This window comes from Halichoerus grypus, chromosome 8 (assembly GCF_964656455.1).
Source record: "Halichoerus grypus chromosome 8, mHalGry1.hap1.1, whole genome shotgun sequence".
NCBI lineage: Eukaryota > Metazoa > Chordata > Mammalia > Carnivora > Phocidae > Halichoerus > Halichoerus grypus.
Genome location: NC_135719.1, coordinates 25,978,106 through 25,999,521, shown reverse-complemented (window position 1 = coordinate 25,999,521; position 21,416 = coordinate 25,978,106). Strand labels below are relative to the sequence as shown.

Here is a 21,416-nt window from a genome sequence, read left to right as displayed (position 1 = left end):
AGGGGATCCAGGGGCGGCTTGGGGGACGTGGTTTCGCGTGGCTCTTTGGTAATGGTCTGAGGGAACCTCCAAAAGTTATGGTAATAGGGGAGCTGACCTTCAGGAGGAGAAGGAGCCAATTCTCCCGTAACAGACTCAAGACTGAGGCTTCCCCGGGGCAAAGGGAGAGGACCGGTACACAGTGCGGGAACAGGACCCCTCACCAACCTCCTTCGCGTACCTGGAGGGTCTCTCCTATCATTCCACGCACTGCCAGAGGCGAGGCCTGGCCCATCACACAGCGGGCCCCAGACTCAGAGCTGGGGAGAGACTCTCAAGAGACCAACGTGCACACGGACGCTTAGAGCAGACATCTAGCCAGAGGCAGGGCCGGGCTCTTCTCGGGCTGAGGCTGTTTCCCCAAAACTAAGGTGCGAGCGCATTTTAACAATTGGCCAGCTTCCGGGTGATGGACTGAATGACCTTTGGAATAGTTCCACCGTGACAGGGATTGTCCCCAGAGAGCAACAGAAGCAACACCAGTCTGCCACGGGCTGGCGATTCCTTGTGGGGCTGAGGTGTGCTCTCAGGGCTGGATGCAGCAGAGGGACCTAGGGTGGGAAAGCACCCCACTCCCTTCTGGAGATGCCTGCCGGCTGAGCAATCCCTGGGACCAGAGAGGCCACTTTCTTGTCCCTGAGGTTGGCTGCCCAGTGAGAACACCACCCCACTGGACCCATGGGCAGCCCTACGGACACCTAGAGAAGGGGATTCAGGAGTCTCTGCAGAGACGGGATGAGTCGGCTGTTGGGGGAGAAGGCAGCTCGGGCTCCTGGAGGGACTAAATTTGTGGGGAGATGGGGACACTTGCTGCTTGGGAAGCATTTATTCATTTCTTTCTCAAGCACAGAAGAAGATGAGAAATAATTCCACACAGAGCTGTGTGTCAGGGCAGAGGGGGAAAGTGTTCATCTCCCTCCCCCCTGTGCCCCAGGACCTGCACAGAGGTGGCCACGGGAAGAATTTCTTGGGCATCCTTACAGACCATTTCTATTTCTCTCCATACACACTTTTCCTCGTAGGATCATTCTGTAGCTACTTTCCCGCAGCTTACTTTTTTTTGTGCTTCAACCACAGACAGTGGGCATTTTCCTTATTGTAATGGCTATAACACCCCGTATAGAATGGATACTGTATACTGGAAGACGGGTCCTGGAGGGCTCGTGAGAACCTCTCTCTGACTAGTTGCTTTGAGATGGAATTTCTGAATCAGAAGTTTGACACTTTCAAATTTGGGATCAATAATACAATATGGCCCTGCACCTTGGGACTGCTGTGGGTGAGTGGCCCATTGGTTTCCCACAGCTTCCATTATACCAGCTATCAAGTTTTACCAATCTGGCGGACAAAAGAAGACTCCAGCTTTCATTTGAATTTGCATTTCCCTGATGACCAATGAGCTAGGTCAGGCTTATTGGACATTGGGTGTTTCTCTTCTCTGAATTACCCACTGTCCCACCATTCCGTGTGCTTGTTTTTGTTTTTCGTTTTTTTTTTCATTTTTCCTTCAATTTTGGGATATTACGGATTTTAAGCCTTGGAGAGCTGCATAAATTCTGACTGTTTTTCTCCCAGCTTGCTATGTATCCTTTAACTTCGATTATGATGGTTTGTCCTATGGATGTTTTACATTTTTATTTTATCTTATCTACCAATCTTTTCTTCTAAGGCTTCTGAGTTCTGCTAGATATTTATTTAGTTTGGAAACTGGACCAGTGACTTTATTTATTTACTTTTTTTTTTTTTTTTTACTGATTGTTTTGCACTGAAGCGTGGCCATACTTAGGATAAATAAATCAGTTTAGCTGCTCAAAGGAAAAGTTCCCAGGTCTCGGATCATACAGTGGCTGCCATGTTGGCCGACAGCCGTGAGGAGGGTTACCTCTGTGGACCCCGTAAAGGCGATCTTGCTGATCTGAGGGTGAGAAGAAATTGCTGCTCCCACCGTGGGCCCAAATCCTGGCACGATGTTGACCACTCCTGGAGGGAATCCGACCTGGATGGAAATCGAGGTGGCATTCAGAGGAGGAGAAGGGATCACACAGATGTCTACCACAGACCACACTCGGGTGGACAGAGCCAGGGCTGTAGGACGTCCCCCTCATTGGGAAGCCAGGGCCAGGGTCATTGGGAAGCCAGGGCCCAGGGTGCAGGCTGGGCCAGGGTGAGGCCCAGCTTCCTTCCAGGCAGCACCTCATAACCCAAAGCCTCTGAGCAAAATGGCGGTGAAGCTTCCCAGCCCAGCTCCATTCTGCGCATGCGTGTGCGTGTGCATGTGTGTGCATGTGCATGAGCGTGTCTGTGTGGATCTATCTACACATATGTATTCTCAGGGAGAAGAGAGATACCTTGGTTACATCCTCCAAGGCTGAGGCCCCTGCAAAATATCCTCTCCCTGAGCTTCAGCTCCCATTTTTTACACCCCTCCCATCAATGTTCCAAATGGCAACGCTGTATCGCTCCCTCAAAGCTCCACCTGTTGAACGTGGGCCACACCCAGAGCTGGCATATCCTGAAGGCTGGGGACAGTCACCTCTCTCACATTCACGCCTCCTGCTTTGCACCTATGAGTGCTTCTTTATTCACCAAGAACACCACAAATGAAGGCGGTGGCGGGATGCTATTTAGTGGACAATTAATAAATTTACCATCTCATGCGATTAAAACACATTATTTTAAGAAAGGCAAGATTTTAGGACACGGCGTTCGAGTCTTTAGGTTTCCTTGGTGCTGTGCGTTCATGGTTGTGATTTTAGAATCTGTCGGTCTCATTAATATGATGTAATCATGTCCTACCTCCCCAGTCAAAGGAAAATGGGAAACGGGCCAATTCCTGGCGGCTTCAGCCTGACTTCTAAGCAGTAAGGGTCCTGCTTCCCGATCGTATTAGCCCAGCTGAGAAGTGAAATGAATGGATCTTTCCTCCCATCCCTCTTTCCTTCCTGTTTCTTTTTTAACCTCTTTGCAACACACAAGCTGGACTCGGCAGGGCTGAAGCACATTGCCAGGTGTGTCTGGAAGGAGGTGTTTCTTTGGGCCACTGGTTTCCCAGCACGGTGGCTGTGGGGCGGGGGGGTGGGGACAGGACAATGGCCCGAGCGTGGAACACTGGTGAGGAGGCTCGGGTGAGTGAGCCCGGCTTGCTGCAGCCCCCTCAGTGGGAGCTTGCAAGATGTCCCCTCCAAGAGAACAACGGGCCATTTCCTACGCCACAAATGCAAGGCCCAGAGAACCTCCAAATACTTGGCTCCCTCTCAAGTGACCTTCCTGCAAATTCTCCAGACAAAACATTTGCTCCTAAACCATGGGTTTGAACCCATAATAAGAGTTAAGTCTCTCATTAGGATCAGTGGGAGGAATGGAGGTTCTTCTAGCTCAGTGACCACAAGCCGGAGAAAGAGAGCGCACTTGCCAAGTGAAACCCAGGAAGCCATTCCCTTCCCACTCAGCTGTGAGCAGGCTGGCCCTGTCACGCACGGCTCAGCTCGACGGGGCACTTTATCTGGTGACGGTGGCCTGGTTCCTAGGAGTGGGGAGTTATCAATGACGCGTAATATTTTCTTTCTTTCTCGGATGCCTTACCTCTTTGATCAGAGAGCCCAGATAAAGGGCAGTGAGGGGGGTCTGCTCGGCCGGCTTCATGACAACGGTGTTCCCACAGCAGAGAGCGGGCGCCAGTTTCCACACCAGCATCAGCAGAGGGAAGTTCCACTAGGGACAGAACACGGAGGCGCTTGGGAGACCCCGATCCACCCCACCACCCTGTCCCAGAGGCCCAGCAATGTCTCCAAGGAGGATATTTGCTTTGCATGGTCTGGATTTGGGCCGTCAGAGGTAATACAGGAGTGTGCAAAGTTCAGACCTGCATCCCTGCCCTGTGCTTAATGAACTGCATTCTGGGAGATGTTAATAAGTAGTCTTTGCAAAGAGGATTCTGCTGTAGGCGCACTACCTTCTCTTGGAGGTTTATAATGCCATCAACATGTTAAAGGACCTGAAAAATACTGCAGGAATGAGGCCCGCCTCTCCTAAACTCAGATGTCACAGGATCTTCTTCTCTTCTTACAGAATACATCCTAAGCCCCCACTGAATTGCCATTTGGTGAAATTCATGTTGGGAAATGGCGTTTCTTGTCATCTTTCAACTACAGAGGCAAGGATACCAAAATCACTGTGACAAGAAGCCTAACAAGAGGTAACAGCCACTGAGCATTCACTCCGTTCCAGGTGCTATTCCAGGCACTTCACAAAAACTTAACTCATTTGATCCCTACCAACCCATATGAGATAGTCCTGTTATCACCTCCATTTACAGATGGGGCACAGAAGGGAGAGGTCACTTGCCCAAGGTCACAAACTAGCAGGTAAAGGCCGGGATTCATAGCCAGCCTTGTGTCCTCTACTACCCTGCCCCTCCGAGTATCATCTCTGATGAGGCAAAATGAAACCAAGCATGTCCAAGAGAGCAGGTAGCTTGATTCTAGCTGTCCCTCAACCACCCCCATCCCAAAGGAGTCCCTTTGGCTCCTTATGTTCCAAGGACGCCAAACAGAAGAGCTCTCTGCAAAGCTACACCCGCGGGGCTGGCCAAAGGTGGCCACCTTGTGGTCTGGCCACTATGATTTCTCTCCCAGCTCTGCCTGGAATTCCTACCACTAGACAACAAACCTAAGATCCCAGTTCCCAAGGGCCAATATGCTCGGCTAAATTATGGCAGGCATTGTTTTGGGGTGCCCCCTAATGATTGGGATCCCCTCTTCTTCCTGGATCCCCACTCCTTAGCACACAAATACCATCATCTCTCCCTCTGACAAGCAAATCGGCACCTTGCCTTAGCTTCTGCCACTTCCCTTGAAGCTTCTTGGAAGTGCGGTGCCCATATGCCTAGGTCCCCTTCTGTAAGCCCCAGCAAAGGGGTTTCCACTTGGGGTTTTCACCCCAAGCCCCCCACACCACTGTTGGTGAGCAAATCTAACAGCTGTGTTTCTGTCTTTTTTAATTCCTATGAAGGAGAGGACCCTATTGACCATAGTCTTTTTCTGGAAATGTATTCCATTCCTGGGATGCCCCCGATCCTAGCTGCTCAGACTTCTCAGTGGGATCCCCTGATAGTGTATGGGATTTGGCCCCAGGCCCTCTTCTTCTCTCACTCTGCACCCCTCTCTGGATGGCCCCCCTCTCAACTTGATGGGCAGAAACACCTCTGTCCTGACCCCTGCCCGTGGGTAGCTCCAGCCCTCGCCTCTCTCGAGCCCCCCACCCAAATATGCAAACGCCTGATGGGACCCTTTGCTTGGCTTGTCCACTGGCCCCTCTATGACATCTGCCCAGAATGACCTTCATGTTTCACGGCACTCCACCCTAACCCACTTCTCTCCCAGTCTTCCTCAAATCCCCCAGCAACACCCTCCACCCAGTTCCAGCCAGGACTCACCCCCAACCTCTGATTAGGCACTAAACTCCACCAACTCGACCTCCTTAGGAGCTTTCAAATCCATGCTTCTGCTTGGTCTTCAAACAGTTCCTGTCCTAGCATTTTTCTTCGCGGGGCTTTCTTCCTCAGCCTTTTAACTGACCTGCAAGTTCCTCAGGGGCAAAGCCTGGGCATGTCTTCAGTACCTGGGACCCTGGCGCCGTGCCTGCCACACAGCGGGCTCTCAGCGGTTGGTGGAAGGGACACACCTTCCTTGTCTCCACGGAGTGCACTTCCAATCCTCTCCCCACGCTGCCGCCTGTCTGCCCAGCCTCCCACCCCGGTGTTGCAGTGGCCCGGGGCTTTCTCCAACAGATGGGCAGCATCAACGCATTCCCTGGCACCTGCCGGGCTCCCCACTGCCCAGTGAATAAAGTCCAGGCTGCCATGGCTCACTGGGTGCCCAGCCTGGACCACCGGACATGCACTCGTCCTCTTCCTCACTTTGTCCCCATCTCAGTGTGGCCTCACCAGCTGTCCTGCTATTGCGCCCCTCCCCTCACCCCAGTTAGCCCAGGCACCTCGACACCCTCACTGGGGCCATTCCTACTGCTTAGAAGACCCATTTTCCTATTGAAGGATCCTTCCTCATCCTTTAAGGCCCTCTTAAAAGACCCCTGCCCTAGAGAAACTGGGCATTCCTGAGCCCTCTGGCTGGAATCCACGGTGCCTTCTGCTGTGCTCCAGGACTCGGCCCCCTGAGAGCAGGCATGGGAGCTAAGCCATCCCGGTGACTCTCAAGCACCCAGCCCCAGGCCACAGAGCAAATGCTCTGTTAGTGTCGGTGTGATTGAATCAAAACACACCAGAAACTGGTTCTAGAGGCCACAGGGGAGCGGGGCAGGATCCACACGGATCTATCTAGAAAAGTCACCATACTTACAGGAGTGATGGCCCCACACACACCTATGGGCTCATGCCTCGTGAAGCACACCACGTTGTCATCTGGAAGAGAGGTTACGTGGAGAAGAACACAGTGGGATTAATCTCGGTTGAGGGTTTTATGTCGCAAAAACACAAGAAAGAAACCCAGAAGCCCACAAAAATGTCAGCTCCAAGTCTCATCTAGTCCACAAAGAAGAGATCTTTAGCTCAATGTTAAAAGCAAAATTCCTTAGGAGAAATCAGCACAGGGCCACTTCCTTTTGCAACAAGGAAGGGGGCCCTGGGGAGGGGGGGCAGGGGTGCTGTGGAGAGGCTACCTGGAACAACGAGAAGACAGAGCCGCCGAAAGCTACCCCCCCACCCCGATGAGGCTGCGAGTCCTGCGTTGGCTCACCTGTGGGGATGGTCCTGCCCTGTATTTTGTCAGCCCACCCTGCGAAGTATCTGAGGGTCTTAATACAGCCCTCTAGGTCGATGAAAAAGGCGTGAAGGAACGGCTTCCCCGTGTCCATTGTTTCTAGGGTCTGCAGGAAAAAGACAACATCTGTGTCAGACGCAGTTTCCTTCTTCGACATCAGGGGGTTAAAGCCAGGGGGCAGGGGGTAGAGAGCCCAGTCCTAGGACACTGCGTGTGCCTTGTTCCATGTGTCCCTTCAGAAAGCAAGCCACTGCGTTTCTCATCAGACCTGGCTCAGACTGTCAAGGATTACTCTGCTTTCAAAACAGCTCAGGGGCGCCTGGGTGGCTCAGTCGGTTAAGCGGCTGCCTTCGGCTCAGGTCATGATCCCAGGGTACTGGGATCGAGCCCCGCAATGGGCTCCCTGCTCAGCGGAGAGCCTGCTTCTCCCTCTCCCTCTGTCTGCTGCTCTGCCTACTTGTGCTCTCTCTCTATCTCTGTTAAATAAATAAAAATCTTAAAAAAAAAAACAAAAAACAGCTCAGTCGGGGGTGGGGGTGGGGGTTGGCCAGGGCATGGGCAGGCGTCCCCGTGAAGGACGGCAGATGGAAGTCTGATGTGGAGCCTCCCTGGGAAGGAAGACACGGTGGCATTCGGTCTTCTGTCTGGAGCACAGCTGGGTGACCTGGCCATGAGGGTGTGCGCCCTCTGGGGAAGCTCTCGGGAGGTTAGCTGCCCTCAGGGAGGCTGGAGAGAGCGCTCGTGTCCTCTAACCAAAGGGACGCTGCAGGCCCCTCCTTCCTGTGCAGGCTGACCAGCATGGCTGCGGAAAGAGCGACGGAGCCCCGAAGGGGAGAGCCACCAGCACAAAAGCCACCGTCCTCCCCAACCGGGCTGCCCAAGCCGGATGCACAGTGGGAAGGGAGCAGGCTCGCCCTTGGTGGTGAGGGAGGTGATTACCCAGGGCGAGTGGGCAGCCACTCAATGGCAGGGATTCTTTTCTATTTCCAGCCCGGGGTTTAAGAGGACCCCTTTGTCCCTCAGACAAGCGGCCCCAGTGGAGCCTGGCGCTGAAACCGCCTGTCATCCATCTCTGCAGGAAGTGGCCACCCGGACATGTAGCCTGGGGCTGGATTCTCCTTTTAGAGTCCATGTAGTGAGATGGTGACTCACTGGGGAAGAGAGGCCCCTCCGCGTGCACCTGCATCGGCCTCATCTCTGACCTTGCCACCTCTGTTGTCACGTCAAGGTGCCCACACCAAGGCTAACAGAGCCGGGTGACACCTAAGGTCACCCAGCGGGGCACTGAATTTGGGGCATCTGACTTCCAGCCAGCACAGTGACCACTCCTTAGGCTGCTGCCCCAGGACATTTGCATCTGGGAAGACTGTAGAATGGCTACACAGGGTGCTCGGGGCGACTCTCAGAACTTTGCTTCAGGGGGGAGCCGAGCATTCCTAAACAGGAGTGACCACTTCCTTCACTGAGCGGCAAGCCCCCAGATCCCTCTCTGACTCAGTTTCCTCATCTGTAAAATGAGAATAATAATAATAAGAGTGGTACTTGCCTCCTGGGGCTGGGGTGAGGGCTCGGACGGGGCCTGCCCACAGGAAGTGCCATGCTAACTGCTTCATGATGACATTAATAACCGGGATGACTATGATCATCTTTCTTTTTGGCAGCTTCCTTTTTGGCAATCCTTATTTGGGGACACCGAGGAGACAGGAGTGTGAGTTGCTGAAGATGACAGGGCCGATCTGGGTCTGGGATGGATCCCACCCCTAGAGGATGCTGCTCAGGGACCAAGTCAGGCCAAGGTAACATCCAGTACGCTGTACTTTGGCTCCTGTTGAGTTACATTCCAAGCTGAAACTTTTGTTTTTCCATGGGAAACCCAACCGTTGCAAATCATGCCGAAAGGTCCCGGGCTGGGCTACTCCGGACAGCATCTGCAGATCTCTCAGTGGGACCAGGAGTTTATTCTTGGCCCTTTTCTGGGATGGGACAAGGAAGAGAAAGGCAGACGACCTTGGCATAGCATTGTGGGGCAGTTCTGCCTCCAGTCCTGGCTGGATAGCCTTAGGTTACTTAACCTCTCTGGGCCTCAGTGTCCTCATCTCTGAAATGGGATAATAAATGTGCCTACGATAAGCCTGGTCCATGGTGAGTATTCAGCAAGCGCTGGCTATCTTTCATTATTAACTTGGGCAAGTTTGCCTCCCAGAATGACAACATGAGTTTGCCAGGTTGGTTCCATGGAAAGCTATCCAAGCAAAACTGGGGTCATACTAGATTTAGACAGGAAATTCTTTTTAAACACACACAAAAAGATTCACAGATGAGCGGACAGGGCTGGACGTGAGAAATCAAGAGTTAGCCACTGATGGGGACTTTTAAACAGTTATTGGGGCTGGACCGGGAGTAAACCACAGCTGCTCCCCAGTTTACTTCCCTTGACGTTTTACGAGAAAAAATAGGCCTTCTGAAAAATTAACACACTGTAACCTTCAGATAGGAAAGAGTGAAGAAAAGGGCTGAGGGAACCTGCCCCGAGACTCAGTGAGTGTGCCAAAAGCTTAAAACGAGGAGGCCCAGAAATAGGGCTGGGGTTGGAAAGAGAGTAAACAGGGAGGGCCCCAATTTGGGGGCTTCCAGAAAGAGCACCCACAGAGATAGAGTCTGGACCCCAGGTGCCTCAGGAAGGGGGAGAAAGCTGGGGCTGCCGGATCCCCCACATCTGTTTCTAAACATCGAATACAGAAGTAAAGACCTAGCTCTGTCAAAACCACTGAGCCGGCAAGAGAACATGATGGAAAGAAGCACTTCGCTGCAGGAAAATGCAGGAAAACCGTATCAAGGTGGAGGGTGAGGGTGCTTTCCTATCATGTGGTCCTGGTTTGAAAAACCATATTTGCCAGTAATTCTCTTGTTCCTTTCATGATGTGGCAAAGAGCCGGATCTTATTTCTTGTGGGCAGCAAGGTCCTGATGGCGAGAGGCAACTCGCTCCATCTGCGATCGCAACACAGCCCCGCCAGGACCACGGGGCGGGCTCCCGCAGATGCAGATGATACTGACACTTGAGGACAGGGTGGGGAGGGGTGCCCAGGGCACATCCTCTCCCGCCTGCTATTAGTCCCCACGGACATTGCAGACTGATGAGCTCATGCTGGGTGAAAACAGAAATGTTTTTGAAAAAGCCAGTCTGGCAGCTTGAGAGTTGAGGCTGGCTTTCGTTGCGGGAAGAAACCAGAGGCTCCGAGGACAGAAACGCTGACCCCGAGAGGGAGCCACCCTCGCCCGGGCTGGGGGGCAAACATGCCGGACCTGGCTGGCGGGGTGGGAAGGAAGGAGGCCTGAGCTCCCTGTGCAGACACACCCTCAGGGCAATGCAGCGAAGAGCGGCACCCCAGATACAGGGTTCCCCCACTCTCCAGCCCCCAAACACACATTCAAGCACAAAAACAATTTCGGCATCCTGGACGATGTGGTCTCCACGAAGGTAGCTGCTCTACTGCTCGGTCCAGACATCAGATCAAGAGAGGAAAGAACCATTTGTTCAAATCGGAGGCTGAAAAGGAGATTTAGTCCCCTACCAACCGGGCCTCAAGGTTTGGAGCAACTTCTAAACAGGAGTCGGAGAGCCGTGGGAGGGCGGCGTGTGTAGGTTGGGAAGGACCTCAAGGCAGGAGGTGGCCCTGAGATTTCCTCTGCTCACTCACTGCAAGACCAGAGGAAGGTCTTAGCATCCCTGTAAATCATGCATTTACAACCTATAAATGTCTTCACAGCCCGGTCTGATGGGAGCGACCCCATGTCATGGAGCGGGCTGAATTCACACGCCTATTTTGCCGCAGAGGAACTAAGATGCCTAGAAATTACTGGCCAGGACGGCATGTAGCTGGGCGTGCAGCATTCTTACGAGGATTGCTGTTCCTAATAACAGCTATCATCTACTTAGTGCTTACAGCATGCCAGGGACTCTGCTAAGGATTTTAAGTGGATCATCCTCACACCATTTAAGTATCATTATTATTGGTATCTCCCATAAAGAAATATATGCTCAGAGAAGTAGAGCAACTTGTCCAAAGTCACACAGCTAGTAAGGGGCAGAGCTGGGATTTGAACTGAGGTCTTTCATAGTCTGAGGTGCCCCATAACCAGGTTACCCTGCCCTCACCATCAGTCTGCGCATGCTCACCACTGCCCAGTTCAAGGGTGAAACAGGGGTGATTTGTAAGTTCTACGGGAACAGTGTTTTCTATGTTAAGGGGTGGCATCTATTTTAATAAGAATTCGAAAAAAATATACCAGCACATTAAACCTGTAATTTCATGGATCTTGTCACCTAGGATGAAGTGCAATTTAACAGTAAAAGAGATTTCATGTTAGAAAAAAAAAAAGGGTTAATTTCATAGTACAGGTAGGACCAGGATATGGCCTAGCCTCAAAGGACCTGACATACACCTCCACGCAAAACCAGCGCCCTGGGCCTCCCAAGCCCCGCAGGGGCCAGGCGGTCCCACACGTGCCCGCCCATGGGCGTGTACTCACAGCCAGGACGGCGCGGTCCCTCTCCACAAGGTCAGCCAACTGATGTAGGAGCCAGCCACGGCCCAGGGCATCCAGGCGGCGCCAGGGCGAGCCCCTCTGGAAGGCGGCGTGTGCGGCCTCCACTGCCTTGTCCACGTCGGGCTGAGAGGCCAAAAACCAGAGAGAGTGTGTCACCTTTTGTCGCGACTGCGTTTTGGGAGAGCTCAGCCGTCAGTTACAGAGAAGAGCAGAGAGCTGCGTCCAGCACGCAGCAGGGGAATGGGGGTTGGTGGCAGTCAGTCGGAAGGTGGCAGCTAGGTTCGAGACGGCTGGACCACCCCCCCCCACCCCGTCTGGGGCTTTCAAGTGACTTTTTCCTTCTTTACATCTTGGGTCTTTTTCAAGATTTCTACAATGGCCAAGTATGAGCTTTCCTTCTGATTATAAAAGCGTTTTAAAATAGTTTATAAGAGTACCGACCTTAATTATTTTTCTTGGTGACCCGAGTAGGAAAAGATTTTCCACTTGCTCGCTCAGTTTGGACACACACACACACTTCCACAGTTCATCAGTTAGGTGGGAAATGTCTGTCTTGGCATTTTATTCAAGCTGAGGACTGTGGTCCCATAGTGAGAATGGGGCAGGAGTGCTTCTCGGGATCTCGGAACTGACCGCATTGGAAAAGTCCACAGACAGGGAGGATCTGGAACTTTTTCTCTGTCTTCAGCCTCACCTCCAACCCCACGCCCCACCTCCACCCACCCCACCCCCTGCCCGGGGGGCAGAAGTGTTGCGCCATTCCATGGGCAAGGAACTGGATTTTCTGTGCACCCATAGAAGAATTACAATGGAACCTTCTTCTTAAAAGGCAAGAAGTTCGAGCTTTTTAGAGCTGTTTAATGTCACCCATTCTTACTGCAGGAACTTGAGTTCGAGGCTCTGGTTGCTGCTGAGCAACGGGTCATCCCCCAGCCCCTCTGAGCCTCACTTCCCTAGGAGAGTACAACAGGCAAGAGCTGCCCGATGCAGTCAAGAGAGACACTCCACCAAGATTCTGTGTCTCCAAAGCTTGGAGGCAAGTGAAAGCTTTGGCAAGGGAGATATTAGGACTTTGAATTCCTTGTCCCAGGCTCTGGGGTGGAGGCCAGGGCCTCTCCAGCTGCAGAGGACAGGACAGCGTCTGTTTCCGGGTGCTCAGAGCAGTTCCTCAGACCAAGGGAAAAACAAGAGCCTGGGGCAGGGATCTCATTCTCCTCTTTGATACCTGGGTCCTGCACCTGGGAATCACCCACTGGGAATCCTGCTCCACATCATGTCCCCCACGGCCCAGATGCCCCACGTCCTCACGTCATAGAAAGATGAGCTCCTCGATGCTATTACCTTTGTAAACAGAGCTTAGCTTGAGGCACATGCGCATGGGAGGTTCTAGATGGGTAGAACCACTGTGTGTTTCCTGCCTGTCAGAGAACTCTCACTTGTTGGATCCAATTCAAGCCTATTTTAGACATGTCTTCCACCCTGTCCACATTCAACATTACCCCTACATGTACAAGAACATCAGATGATTACTCTAGTGGTGGAGGAGAGGTTTAGATTTCCCTTCTCTCCTTAGAAAAGCTTTACCTTCAAACTTTCCTCTAATGCCACGTATATTTAAAAGCGTCTGCCTTCGGCTCAGGTCATGATCCCATGGTCCTGGGATCGAGCCCCGCATCGGTCTCCCTGCTCGGCAGGAAGACTGCTTCTCCCTCTCCCACTCCCCCTGCTTGTGTTCCCTCTCTTGCTGTGTCTCTCTCTATCAAATAAATAAATAAAATCTTTAAAAAAAAAATAAAAGATACTTTCCGGCTTTGAAATGTATCAAGGACACAATCAGAAGTCCGTTACATATATATAACTACATATATAGTTATAAAGACTATAGCTTTCCGTGATCATTTCAGGTTCTGGTAGAAAGGAAATCTGGTGATTGCATGATATTATTACCCCTGCATGACTTGGTTAGCAAGTCTTTTTCCCTGCGAGCCTTTCTCTTTCAAGTGTCTCCTGCCAGAATGCTGCATTTGGTGAAACATACCAGCCGGAAATGCTTTCTGGAAAGAGGGTTTCATGCCTCCAGGTTCGAATCATTGATAAAAACCTTTCCTTTAGCCATGTGATGAGGATAGCTGAGGTCATCCTTATAGATGGGGAAACATCTATCAAAGGAGAGTGACTCTCTGCAGTGGATCGTCCCTAATTGATCCCATTCTGGGCCGTGTGTGTGAGAAGCAGCTAACTCAGGTCCTACCCTGAGTATGGGCCAGGTCTGTCTTACAGCTAAGCCAAACGGCCTCCTTATCCTCTAGTTATCTGTAATTTAATTACTTGGGGGGCGGGGTGGGAGTTCGGGGCAGCACTCACCTTATCTCCTTCTTCTACTTCACATATTTTTTCTAGAGTTGAAGGATTATATGTGGCAAACTTTTTTCCACTCTTGGATTCGTGCCATTCATTGTTGATGAATATCTAACCAGGAAAGGAAGTTGTAATGCATTAGGGCTTAAATCAAAATCATATCATTCCAACATGCTGAGGACCTTAGGTAACGTCTTGTCCTCCCCCACCCTCCTCCTCCCCCCTCCCCCACACTCTTTTACAGATGGGACCTGGAGGGGAGATGGAATCACATGCCTAACCAGGAACACACTCAGAATTAGAATCCAAGGCTCCTGAGTTCTAATACATTTTCAGAGAACTACTTTTCGTCCTAATGAAACTAAAGTCATTTAGAATTTTTCTAAACATCGTGTCCTCTTTTTATTTATTTATTTTAAAGATTTTATTTATTCATTTGACACAGAGAGAGAGAGTGCCAGCGCACAAGCAGGGGGGAGGGGCAGAGGGAGAGGGAGAAGCAGGTTCCCCGAGCCAGGCTCGATCCCAGGACCCTGGGATCATGACTTGAGCCAAAGGCAGATGCCTAACTGACTGAGCCATTTAAATCATTAACATGGATTCAAGAAGGAAGAGCCGAGTTAAATAGTTAAAGGGTATAAGTTAAATCCTACACCCTCATTGGGAGGAAGACCAAATAGGTTTATACATATAAAGTGCCAAGGGATCTTCCTGCCCTTGAAGGGTAGGTCAGCAGTGAGCCCTCCCTTCTGTCTCCTCCCTGTTGAAGAAACCCCCAGCCAGATTGCCAAGGAACTGGCTTTCTACCAGGATCTTCCTATATTCCTTAATCTTTGTTGGTGTATATCGGTACTCCTCCCACATTCTATTTAAAATGCCTATTTTCATGCTGGCTTTAATAAAAGCCCGTGTTGGAATATAAAGATAGATATTTGGGCTGGGAAATGTTCTGGTTGTATGAACAGATGTAGCAAATAACCGTTTATATCTAGAACCAAAGAACCTACAAAAATCACTTCGGAGCCTCAATTATTTAGAACACAGCTGAGAACAAGGACGTTAAAAATAAAAAGACATCATGAGCAAACTAAAAGGAATTCACAGAGTTCCCACGCTGAAAGGTGTGTACTATTTACTCTTAGTTTATTCTAACTGCTAACTGCCTTAAAAAAGTACCGCAAAGAGAGGGCCTTCAGAAAAGAACCAGGAACAGAGGTGACAGATAATACACAAAACACGTTCTGACAACGTGGAGGTCCCGGCTATCCAGATGATCTGCTGCTGAACCGGCATGGGACAAGCTGATCATCACAGCCCTTCATGGTGTCACAGAGACCCCAGTCACAGACACAAGGAAGACACTTTAGAAGCATTTCCATCAAACAAAATGCCACCGATAATTTCTAAGTACACATCTAGCTCATCGAATTCCATTTCTGTATCTATAGGCATATCTTTTATCTCTCTTCGAGTCACGTAAAAGAATTGTGTCCCTCCGAGGGCTAATTTCAATTACTGTGAATTTTATTCATTTAGAACACTTGACTCCCCAGTGATGATAGACAAGAGGGGAGACATCTCATCCAGAGTGCGGCTTGGTTACGGTCTCTGCCCTGGGCTCTCCTGTAAAAACTCCAAAGCTCACTGGGAGAGAAACTCGCTCTGGGAAGCTGCTGGGGGAGACCGTTTTGATCACTCTCCCCAGAAAGCAGGGAAGGCTCAGTCGGGTGGGGACAAAGCACAGAAGGCCAGATCTTGTGGGGCAGGTGGGCAGAGGCACCCTGTCCCGCGTGTGGAATCCAGAGCTGAGAGCATCCCTTGCCTGTAGGATGTGCCCATCCGACTTCTGGAAGCTCAGTGCCTTCAACAGGAGGCCAGGCCCCCAGGGAAGCACGTGGAATCGGCCAGGCTACAATTACAGGTTTATTCTTCCAGCTGAAACCAAATCCAAGAGTTCACTCTTGCCATCCAGCAAGCAATCACTCGGTAACAGCGAGAAATTAATAAGTGGAGAAGAGAGGTTCAGTTAGCATGGGGAGGGAAGTGCAGCCAGAGAGAGAGGCCCATTTGTCGGAAGATGAAATTTCGTGGGTTAGAAAATACAGACCATCAGTGAAAACTGCTGATTCTAGATCCTTCCTGGTATCAATTCCAAGGGGGAGGGAAAGTGAGAAGATGGTAGAAGAGAATATAAATAAGGAGGATGGAAACAGATTGCAACGATCAGATGTCCGTTACACTTCATCTCCAAGCATGGTCTTCCAAAAAAAAAAAAAAAAAAATTACTTGGTCGGTCATGACATTGATCCGTAGTCCCTCCTAATGAGCGACTTAAAAAAAACAGTCAGACTCCTCAACTCTGACCATATTTTCCCATCGTGAGGTTGCCAATTTAGCAAAAATTTTTTTCTGTATACTACGCTAGTAAGTAATCTTGTAAGTGGTTTCTACTGTTGATTTTCTCTCTGCTAAAAACAAAACAAAAACACAAATAAAGTAGGGGTCAGTAAGTGTGGTCTACCAATTATGCTGTCTACACTGTTTTCAGCCCCAAATCAGGTTAACGTGTCCAGAAAAAAAAAACAAAACAAAACTGTTCTCCTCGACTTGTGAATTGGTATCAGATAAACCTTACGGAGGTATAAAAATTAGGTTCCGGGATTCACATTTTACTGAAGGAGTGGAATGGCATGTCATCCGGGCTGAGCTGGAAACCACAGCGGCTCTGAGGAGCCGGGTGCCCTGGGGTGAAGGTGAAGATGGTGGCCACGCAAGTGAGGTCTGTTGATGCCATTTACAGTAACCTCCACTGGACTTCAGCTAAACCCAAAGGAGTTATGTTTTCAGAACAGGAGATCGGAGCGAATTGTAGCTTTTATAAAAGAGATCAGAAAATCGGGTGTTTGAGTGAACCAGAAACTCTTAAAGAGAATCTCTGTTACTGGAAGGCATTTTCTGAAGAAAGGAAAGGACCCCCCGCCTAAAGTGAAAGAGGCTGCTATCCTCTGAGATCTGGTGGAGGGGGGATGCCGAAGGGGATGCCCCCCCTCCACCCCCTATCGGAGTTCCATAGCAGAGCCCAATATGCAAATGTGAGAATAGGGGCACCGGCAGTTAAGCGTCTGCCTTGGGCTCAGGTCACGATCTTGGGGTCCTGGGATCCAGCCCCGCTTTGGGCTCCCTGCTCAGTGGGGAGCCTGCTTCTCCCTCTCCCTCTGCCCCCCCCCCATGCTTGCTTGCTCTCTCTCTCTCTCTCTCATAAATAAATAAAATCTTTTAAAAATGTGAGAACAAATGAAGAAGTTATGACAAGGTCGTCCTTCCGGAAACTGGACTTTTGCTGGGAAATGTTATCCCCAAGGCTGGGGCTCAGACCCACCATTTCCGGCATGTCCTCCGTTAGCAAGAAGCTCCATGAGTCAGGTTTGAAAACTAACAGGCCTTTAAGGGGCTCTCACACTCCACCCCTCCGCACTGCCTGCCCCACTGCGGGCCCTGGGCCTCGGTTCTGCGGTTCTGGCTCTCCTGCTTCTTTCCTAGGCCCTGTCTGTCGCCCCTCCAGCCAGAGGCTCCCTAGCATTGCTGGCCGGGGTTGCTGTCCCTCGGCCACCACCCCACTGGCTGCCTGGGCCCCACAGCTGCTGGGGTAGGCCTCTGCGGTGGTCAGCCTGCGGGCCGGGAGCAAGGACAGAGCAGCTGGAGGCCTCACCCTCCACAGGGAAGGAGGGTACAGTGGCCTGGTGTCAGGCCCTAGTAGCCTTCCTGGCCTGGGAGCCCCTGAGCACCTCAACGCCTCTCCCCAACCTTAATCGCACAGCAGGTTCTGCTCCACCAGGAAGAGGGGGCACCCAGCAAGACAATAGACACTGGTCACTCTGTGAATCCGCTAAGATCCTCCTCTCTATCTACTCGTGAAGGGCCAAAAAGAATTGCAGAGAAAGAAGGAAACTATCCATAGGTGGCTGCATTGCTCTGATAGGACTCAGAAAGGTAGAAAGGCAAAGGACAATAACATAGCAATTTCCGGCTTCTGTAGCATTAAAAAACAAAAACCTTACAAAACAAAAATAAAACCAAACGGCACCATCACCACCACCACGAGGCCAGCACCAACAGCCTAAGGATCTGAAAAGAGGTAGGTACTATTCTGACTGTTCCCAGAATGGGTGATGGAATTTTCGCTCTGAAGCGGATACCGCTAGGGAAGCTACGTTAAAAATAATCTCCAGCGTTTCTGGTGAAGTGTCTCTGTTGATTAGGGAGCCCTCTGAAAACAGTTAATTTAAATGTCATGTGATCAGAGGCAGAGCCGACATGAAGTGCCAAGAGACCAAGATCCGAAGGCCACACATAGTGGCCTGTGACTTTCTCCGCTTGATTAAAACTATTTGAGAGACATAATTGCTACTTTTGAAAGTAAAATTGATGGGGAAATTTTCTCAGTGCTGTGTCAGCTGGAGTTGGGGGGGAGGGTATGGATAAGATGCAAATTAAAAAAAAATTAAAAGGAGGGAAAGTTGGGGAAAGAGAAGTCAGCCGAGGCTCTCGGCCTGCGACCCTGCCGCGCTCCCCGCCCCAGTCCGCAGGCTCCGAGTGTCCTCCCACGGGACGCGCTGCCGGCAGCCCTCCCGAGCCTGGGCTCCAGGCCTTGCCATCTTCCTTTCTGCCCTAGGCAGGTGATCTCACCGCTTTGCCGACGCTCCAGCCTCCCAGCCCAGCGCAAAACAGCAGAGACTCCACCGGGCCGGGGCGCGGTGGGGCCTGGCCACCCGCGGCTTCCCAGGCCGGGTTCGGACACCATCGGGAAGCATTCCCTGTCGGTCAACACCAGGGCCGCGGGGCTCCAGGGCAGTTTCAGCAGTGCTCACCTTCCTACTCCCCCGGGCTCTCCTGGAAAGCTAGGTAGGCCAAGCACCGAAGGTACGACGTCTCGCCCCGTGCTCCCGATGACACGGTTCTGGAGTCTCCAAGTCGCAGCTCCCCAGTGCAGACCGAGCTCTCAGACCAACTCTCGGTGTTCTCGGGCACCCTCTGACCCTCCCGAAGCCCGACCCGCTGAGCCCCCGAAACCGTGCCGCAGGGCCTGCGGGGAGACCAGGGGTACGGCGGCCCGCACCTCCGCTCGCCTTCCAAGCGGGCCCTGCAAGGGCACGTCGGGGCCGCGGCGCGGGCGCTGCGCAGCGTCCCTCGCCAGGCTTGGAGGCTTAAAGCGCCGAGCCCCGCCGCCCGAGAGCCCGTCCCGGAGTGCGGATCGCGGAGTCCCCTTCGGGGTGCGGGTGGACGCGCTCCCGCCCGGCAGGTCCTGCACCGCCGGACGCGGCTTCGAGGGGGCCGGACCCAGGCGGAGAGGCTCCGGTCACGGGAGCGCCGGGCGAACTCGGCTGAAGGCGCGCCGCCCGCAGCGCCCCGCACCCTCGGAGCGGAGCGACTTCCCCGCCTGCCGGCTCCTCGTCCCCGCCACCCCGGCCGGACCAGCCCAGCGCGGAGCCAGGCGACCGTCGGGTGGGATGGGCGCCCGCCTCACCTTGGTGAACTTGACCTCCAGGTTTCGGACAGGGCGCGGCAGGGCAGGCGGCTTCCTGTCCGGCTGCCCGTTCTCCACGGCCCCGTTGGTGGTGGCCATGGCTCTTCTGCGCTCCCCGGCCCGAGGCGCCCGAGTCTGTGGCGCTGGCTCCCGCCCGGATGGTGCGCAGCCTGCTCGCGGGGTGACAGCTCCGCGCCGCTTTATGGAGCGACCCACGCCTCCCGCCCAAGGGGGCCGTCTAATTGGCTGCAGGACGGGAGGAAGGGAGGGCGGGCGGGAGGGGAGGGGGCCGGCCTGCCTCACCCCACCCCGCCCGCCGCCCCTGCGGGAGCCCGGCCACCGCGCCGCGCGCTCCCCCGCCCCCCGGAGGCTGCCCTTGGAGGAGCTCCCCCGAAGCGCCGCCGGGCCCCGGAAGTGCCAGGGCTCGGGCAGCGGGCCAGGGTAGGGAGCGGGGGCGCCGGGGCCCACAGCGCCCGGCTCTCTCCCCGAAGTCCGGCGAGCTCGCCTCGCCGCACCTGCCGCCCCCTGCCCGCCGCCGCTCCGCGCTCTCGTCTGACTTCGGTCGGCGCGCCGCGCTCCGGGAATGCGCTCCTCCCCCCCCACCCCGCCGGGGGCCCGCCCGAGCCGCGTCAGGGGTCGGGGCGCCCCGCTGGGCGGCCCCCGCTCCGCAGCCCACGTGCCCGGGGGCCTAGAGTCCCGCCGCCCGGTCCCAGCTCTCAGGACAGACGCCCGCCGAGCGCCCCACTCGGCCCCTGCTGGGACGGCCGCCTGGGCGCGCCTGGCCCAGATGGCCCGACTTTCCCCGTGGCCCTGGGGCTTCACATGCCGAGGGCCCAAAGGCCGGGAAAAGCGTTTGGCCCTTCCTGTGCCGCGCTGGGCCTCTGACCTCAGCAGCCGCAGCCCGCCCTGCTGCCGGGGCCCTGGGTGCAATTATTTTGACTTTTTAAAACGCATAAATTACACCTCAATTTAACCGAATGAAAAAAACAAAGAAAGCACGTGGGATCTTTGCAGCTTTGTGTTTTAAAAGAGTTGACGCTTTTGTCCCTCCCGTAGGTTGCTCATCATTTCCCAGGGAAGCAGAGGCCTGTCCAGCGCCTCTCCTTTTGCCCTTTGGGAAACGCTACGCCAACCCCAGGGACTTGCCCCGGGTCCCATCTGAGACATGGAAGTGGCTTCTCATGCTTGTCATACCTCAGGTTTCTGGAACAAGGATGTGGGGCATGAACTCCGCAACAAAAGCAGGGGTTTAATCCCCAGTTAGGCTCAGCCCCTCAGCCTATTTCCTTCTGTGAGTAATCTCAATAGCGAGACGGGAAACGGAGGCACTCCTTACTGTCCCGCTGATCTTTCTGTTGGTTTTGCCATCCAGGTGCCGTCCCGGTGTCCATCTCTGTCTCTTCTCTCCCTCCTCACTGCAGTGCTACTGGGTGTCCTTCTAGAGAGTGGAGTAAGTACGCTTGTGCAAACCCTTCATCAGATCACCTGCCCGCTGGGGGTGAAAGGGTCCTATGCTGTATGGGTTAGAATGCACAGGTGACCCGCCTCAGTGAGTCTGCCTTCCATGCCAGGCTCACTCACAGAGCAATGGCTGCCTCTTTCTTCCGCTGCTCCTACCGGTTCCTGGGCTCCCTGCCCTGCCTGACCGGCCCTGTGGCCCCCATTCAGCTCTCTTGGAAACACGTGGGCGCATGTCTCATGTCAGGGCCCCTGGCTGGATGCTGAGCCCCAGCGTCTGGGTGTCTGGGCCCAGGAAGGCCTGCGGGGTCCTGCAGCAGATTCTCCCTGCCCTGAGCGCAGGGCCCCAAGGCTGGCGGGGGCACCAAGCATGAACAGGCTGTAACTGGACAAGCTTTCTAAGCTGAACTCCTATTCCAAGAGTTTCTGGGGGATCCTGGATGGTTGAACTTACGTCACTTGTGCCAGGCTTAAAAACAAGTCTGAAGATTTGCGGAGGAAATTCTGTTACCAGCTGCTGGATGGATGGGGAGAGGCAAACAGGGTGGGGACTTAGAACCCTGCTCTCCTAGAGAGCGGAGCCTGTTTGCTCGAAGGTAGACAGCTGCCACCTTGCTCATCATGAAGTAAGGAACAGAGGCCGCCTCAACTCACACCCAAAGACACGCTTGTGACCTGCAGCATCGGGACTTGGGGGCCAGCGGCAAGGAC

The 21,416-nt window shown here is 53.2% G+C and overlaps 1 protein-coding gene across 1 annotated transcript in view; it reads right to left on the bottom strand.

The window, feature by feature from the left end:
• Window positions 1-19,408, bottom strand: part of ALDH1A3 (aldehyde dehydrogenase 1 family member A3) — a 37,854-nt gene extending 18,446 nt beyond the window's left edge. Inside the window, exons 1-7 of the mRNA XM_036092897.2 lie at window positions 19,248-19,408; window positions 13,730-13,834; window positions 11,348-11,488; window positions 6,792-6,921; window positions 6,396-6,457; window positions 3,622-3,750; window positions 1,922-2,035 (exon numbers count right to left, since the gene is read on the bottom strand). Of these exons, the coding sequence (XP_035948790.1) occupies window positions 1,922-2,035; window positions 3,622-3,750; window positions 6,396-6,457; window positions 6,792-6,921; window positions 11,348-11,488; window positions 13,730-13,834; window positions 19,248-19,346 (780 nt within the window). The 5' untranslated portion in view covers window positions 19,347-19,408. The remainder of the gene's footprint in view (window positions 1-1,921; window positions 2,036-3,621; window positions 3,751-6,395; window positions 6,458-6,791; window positions 6,922-11,347; window positions 11,489-13,729; window positions 13,835-19,247) is intronic.
• Window positions 19,409-21,416: the final 2,008 nt, after the last annotated feature.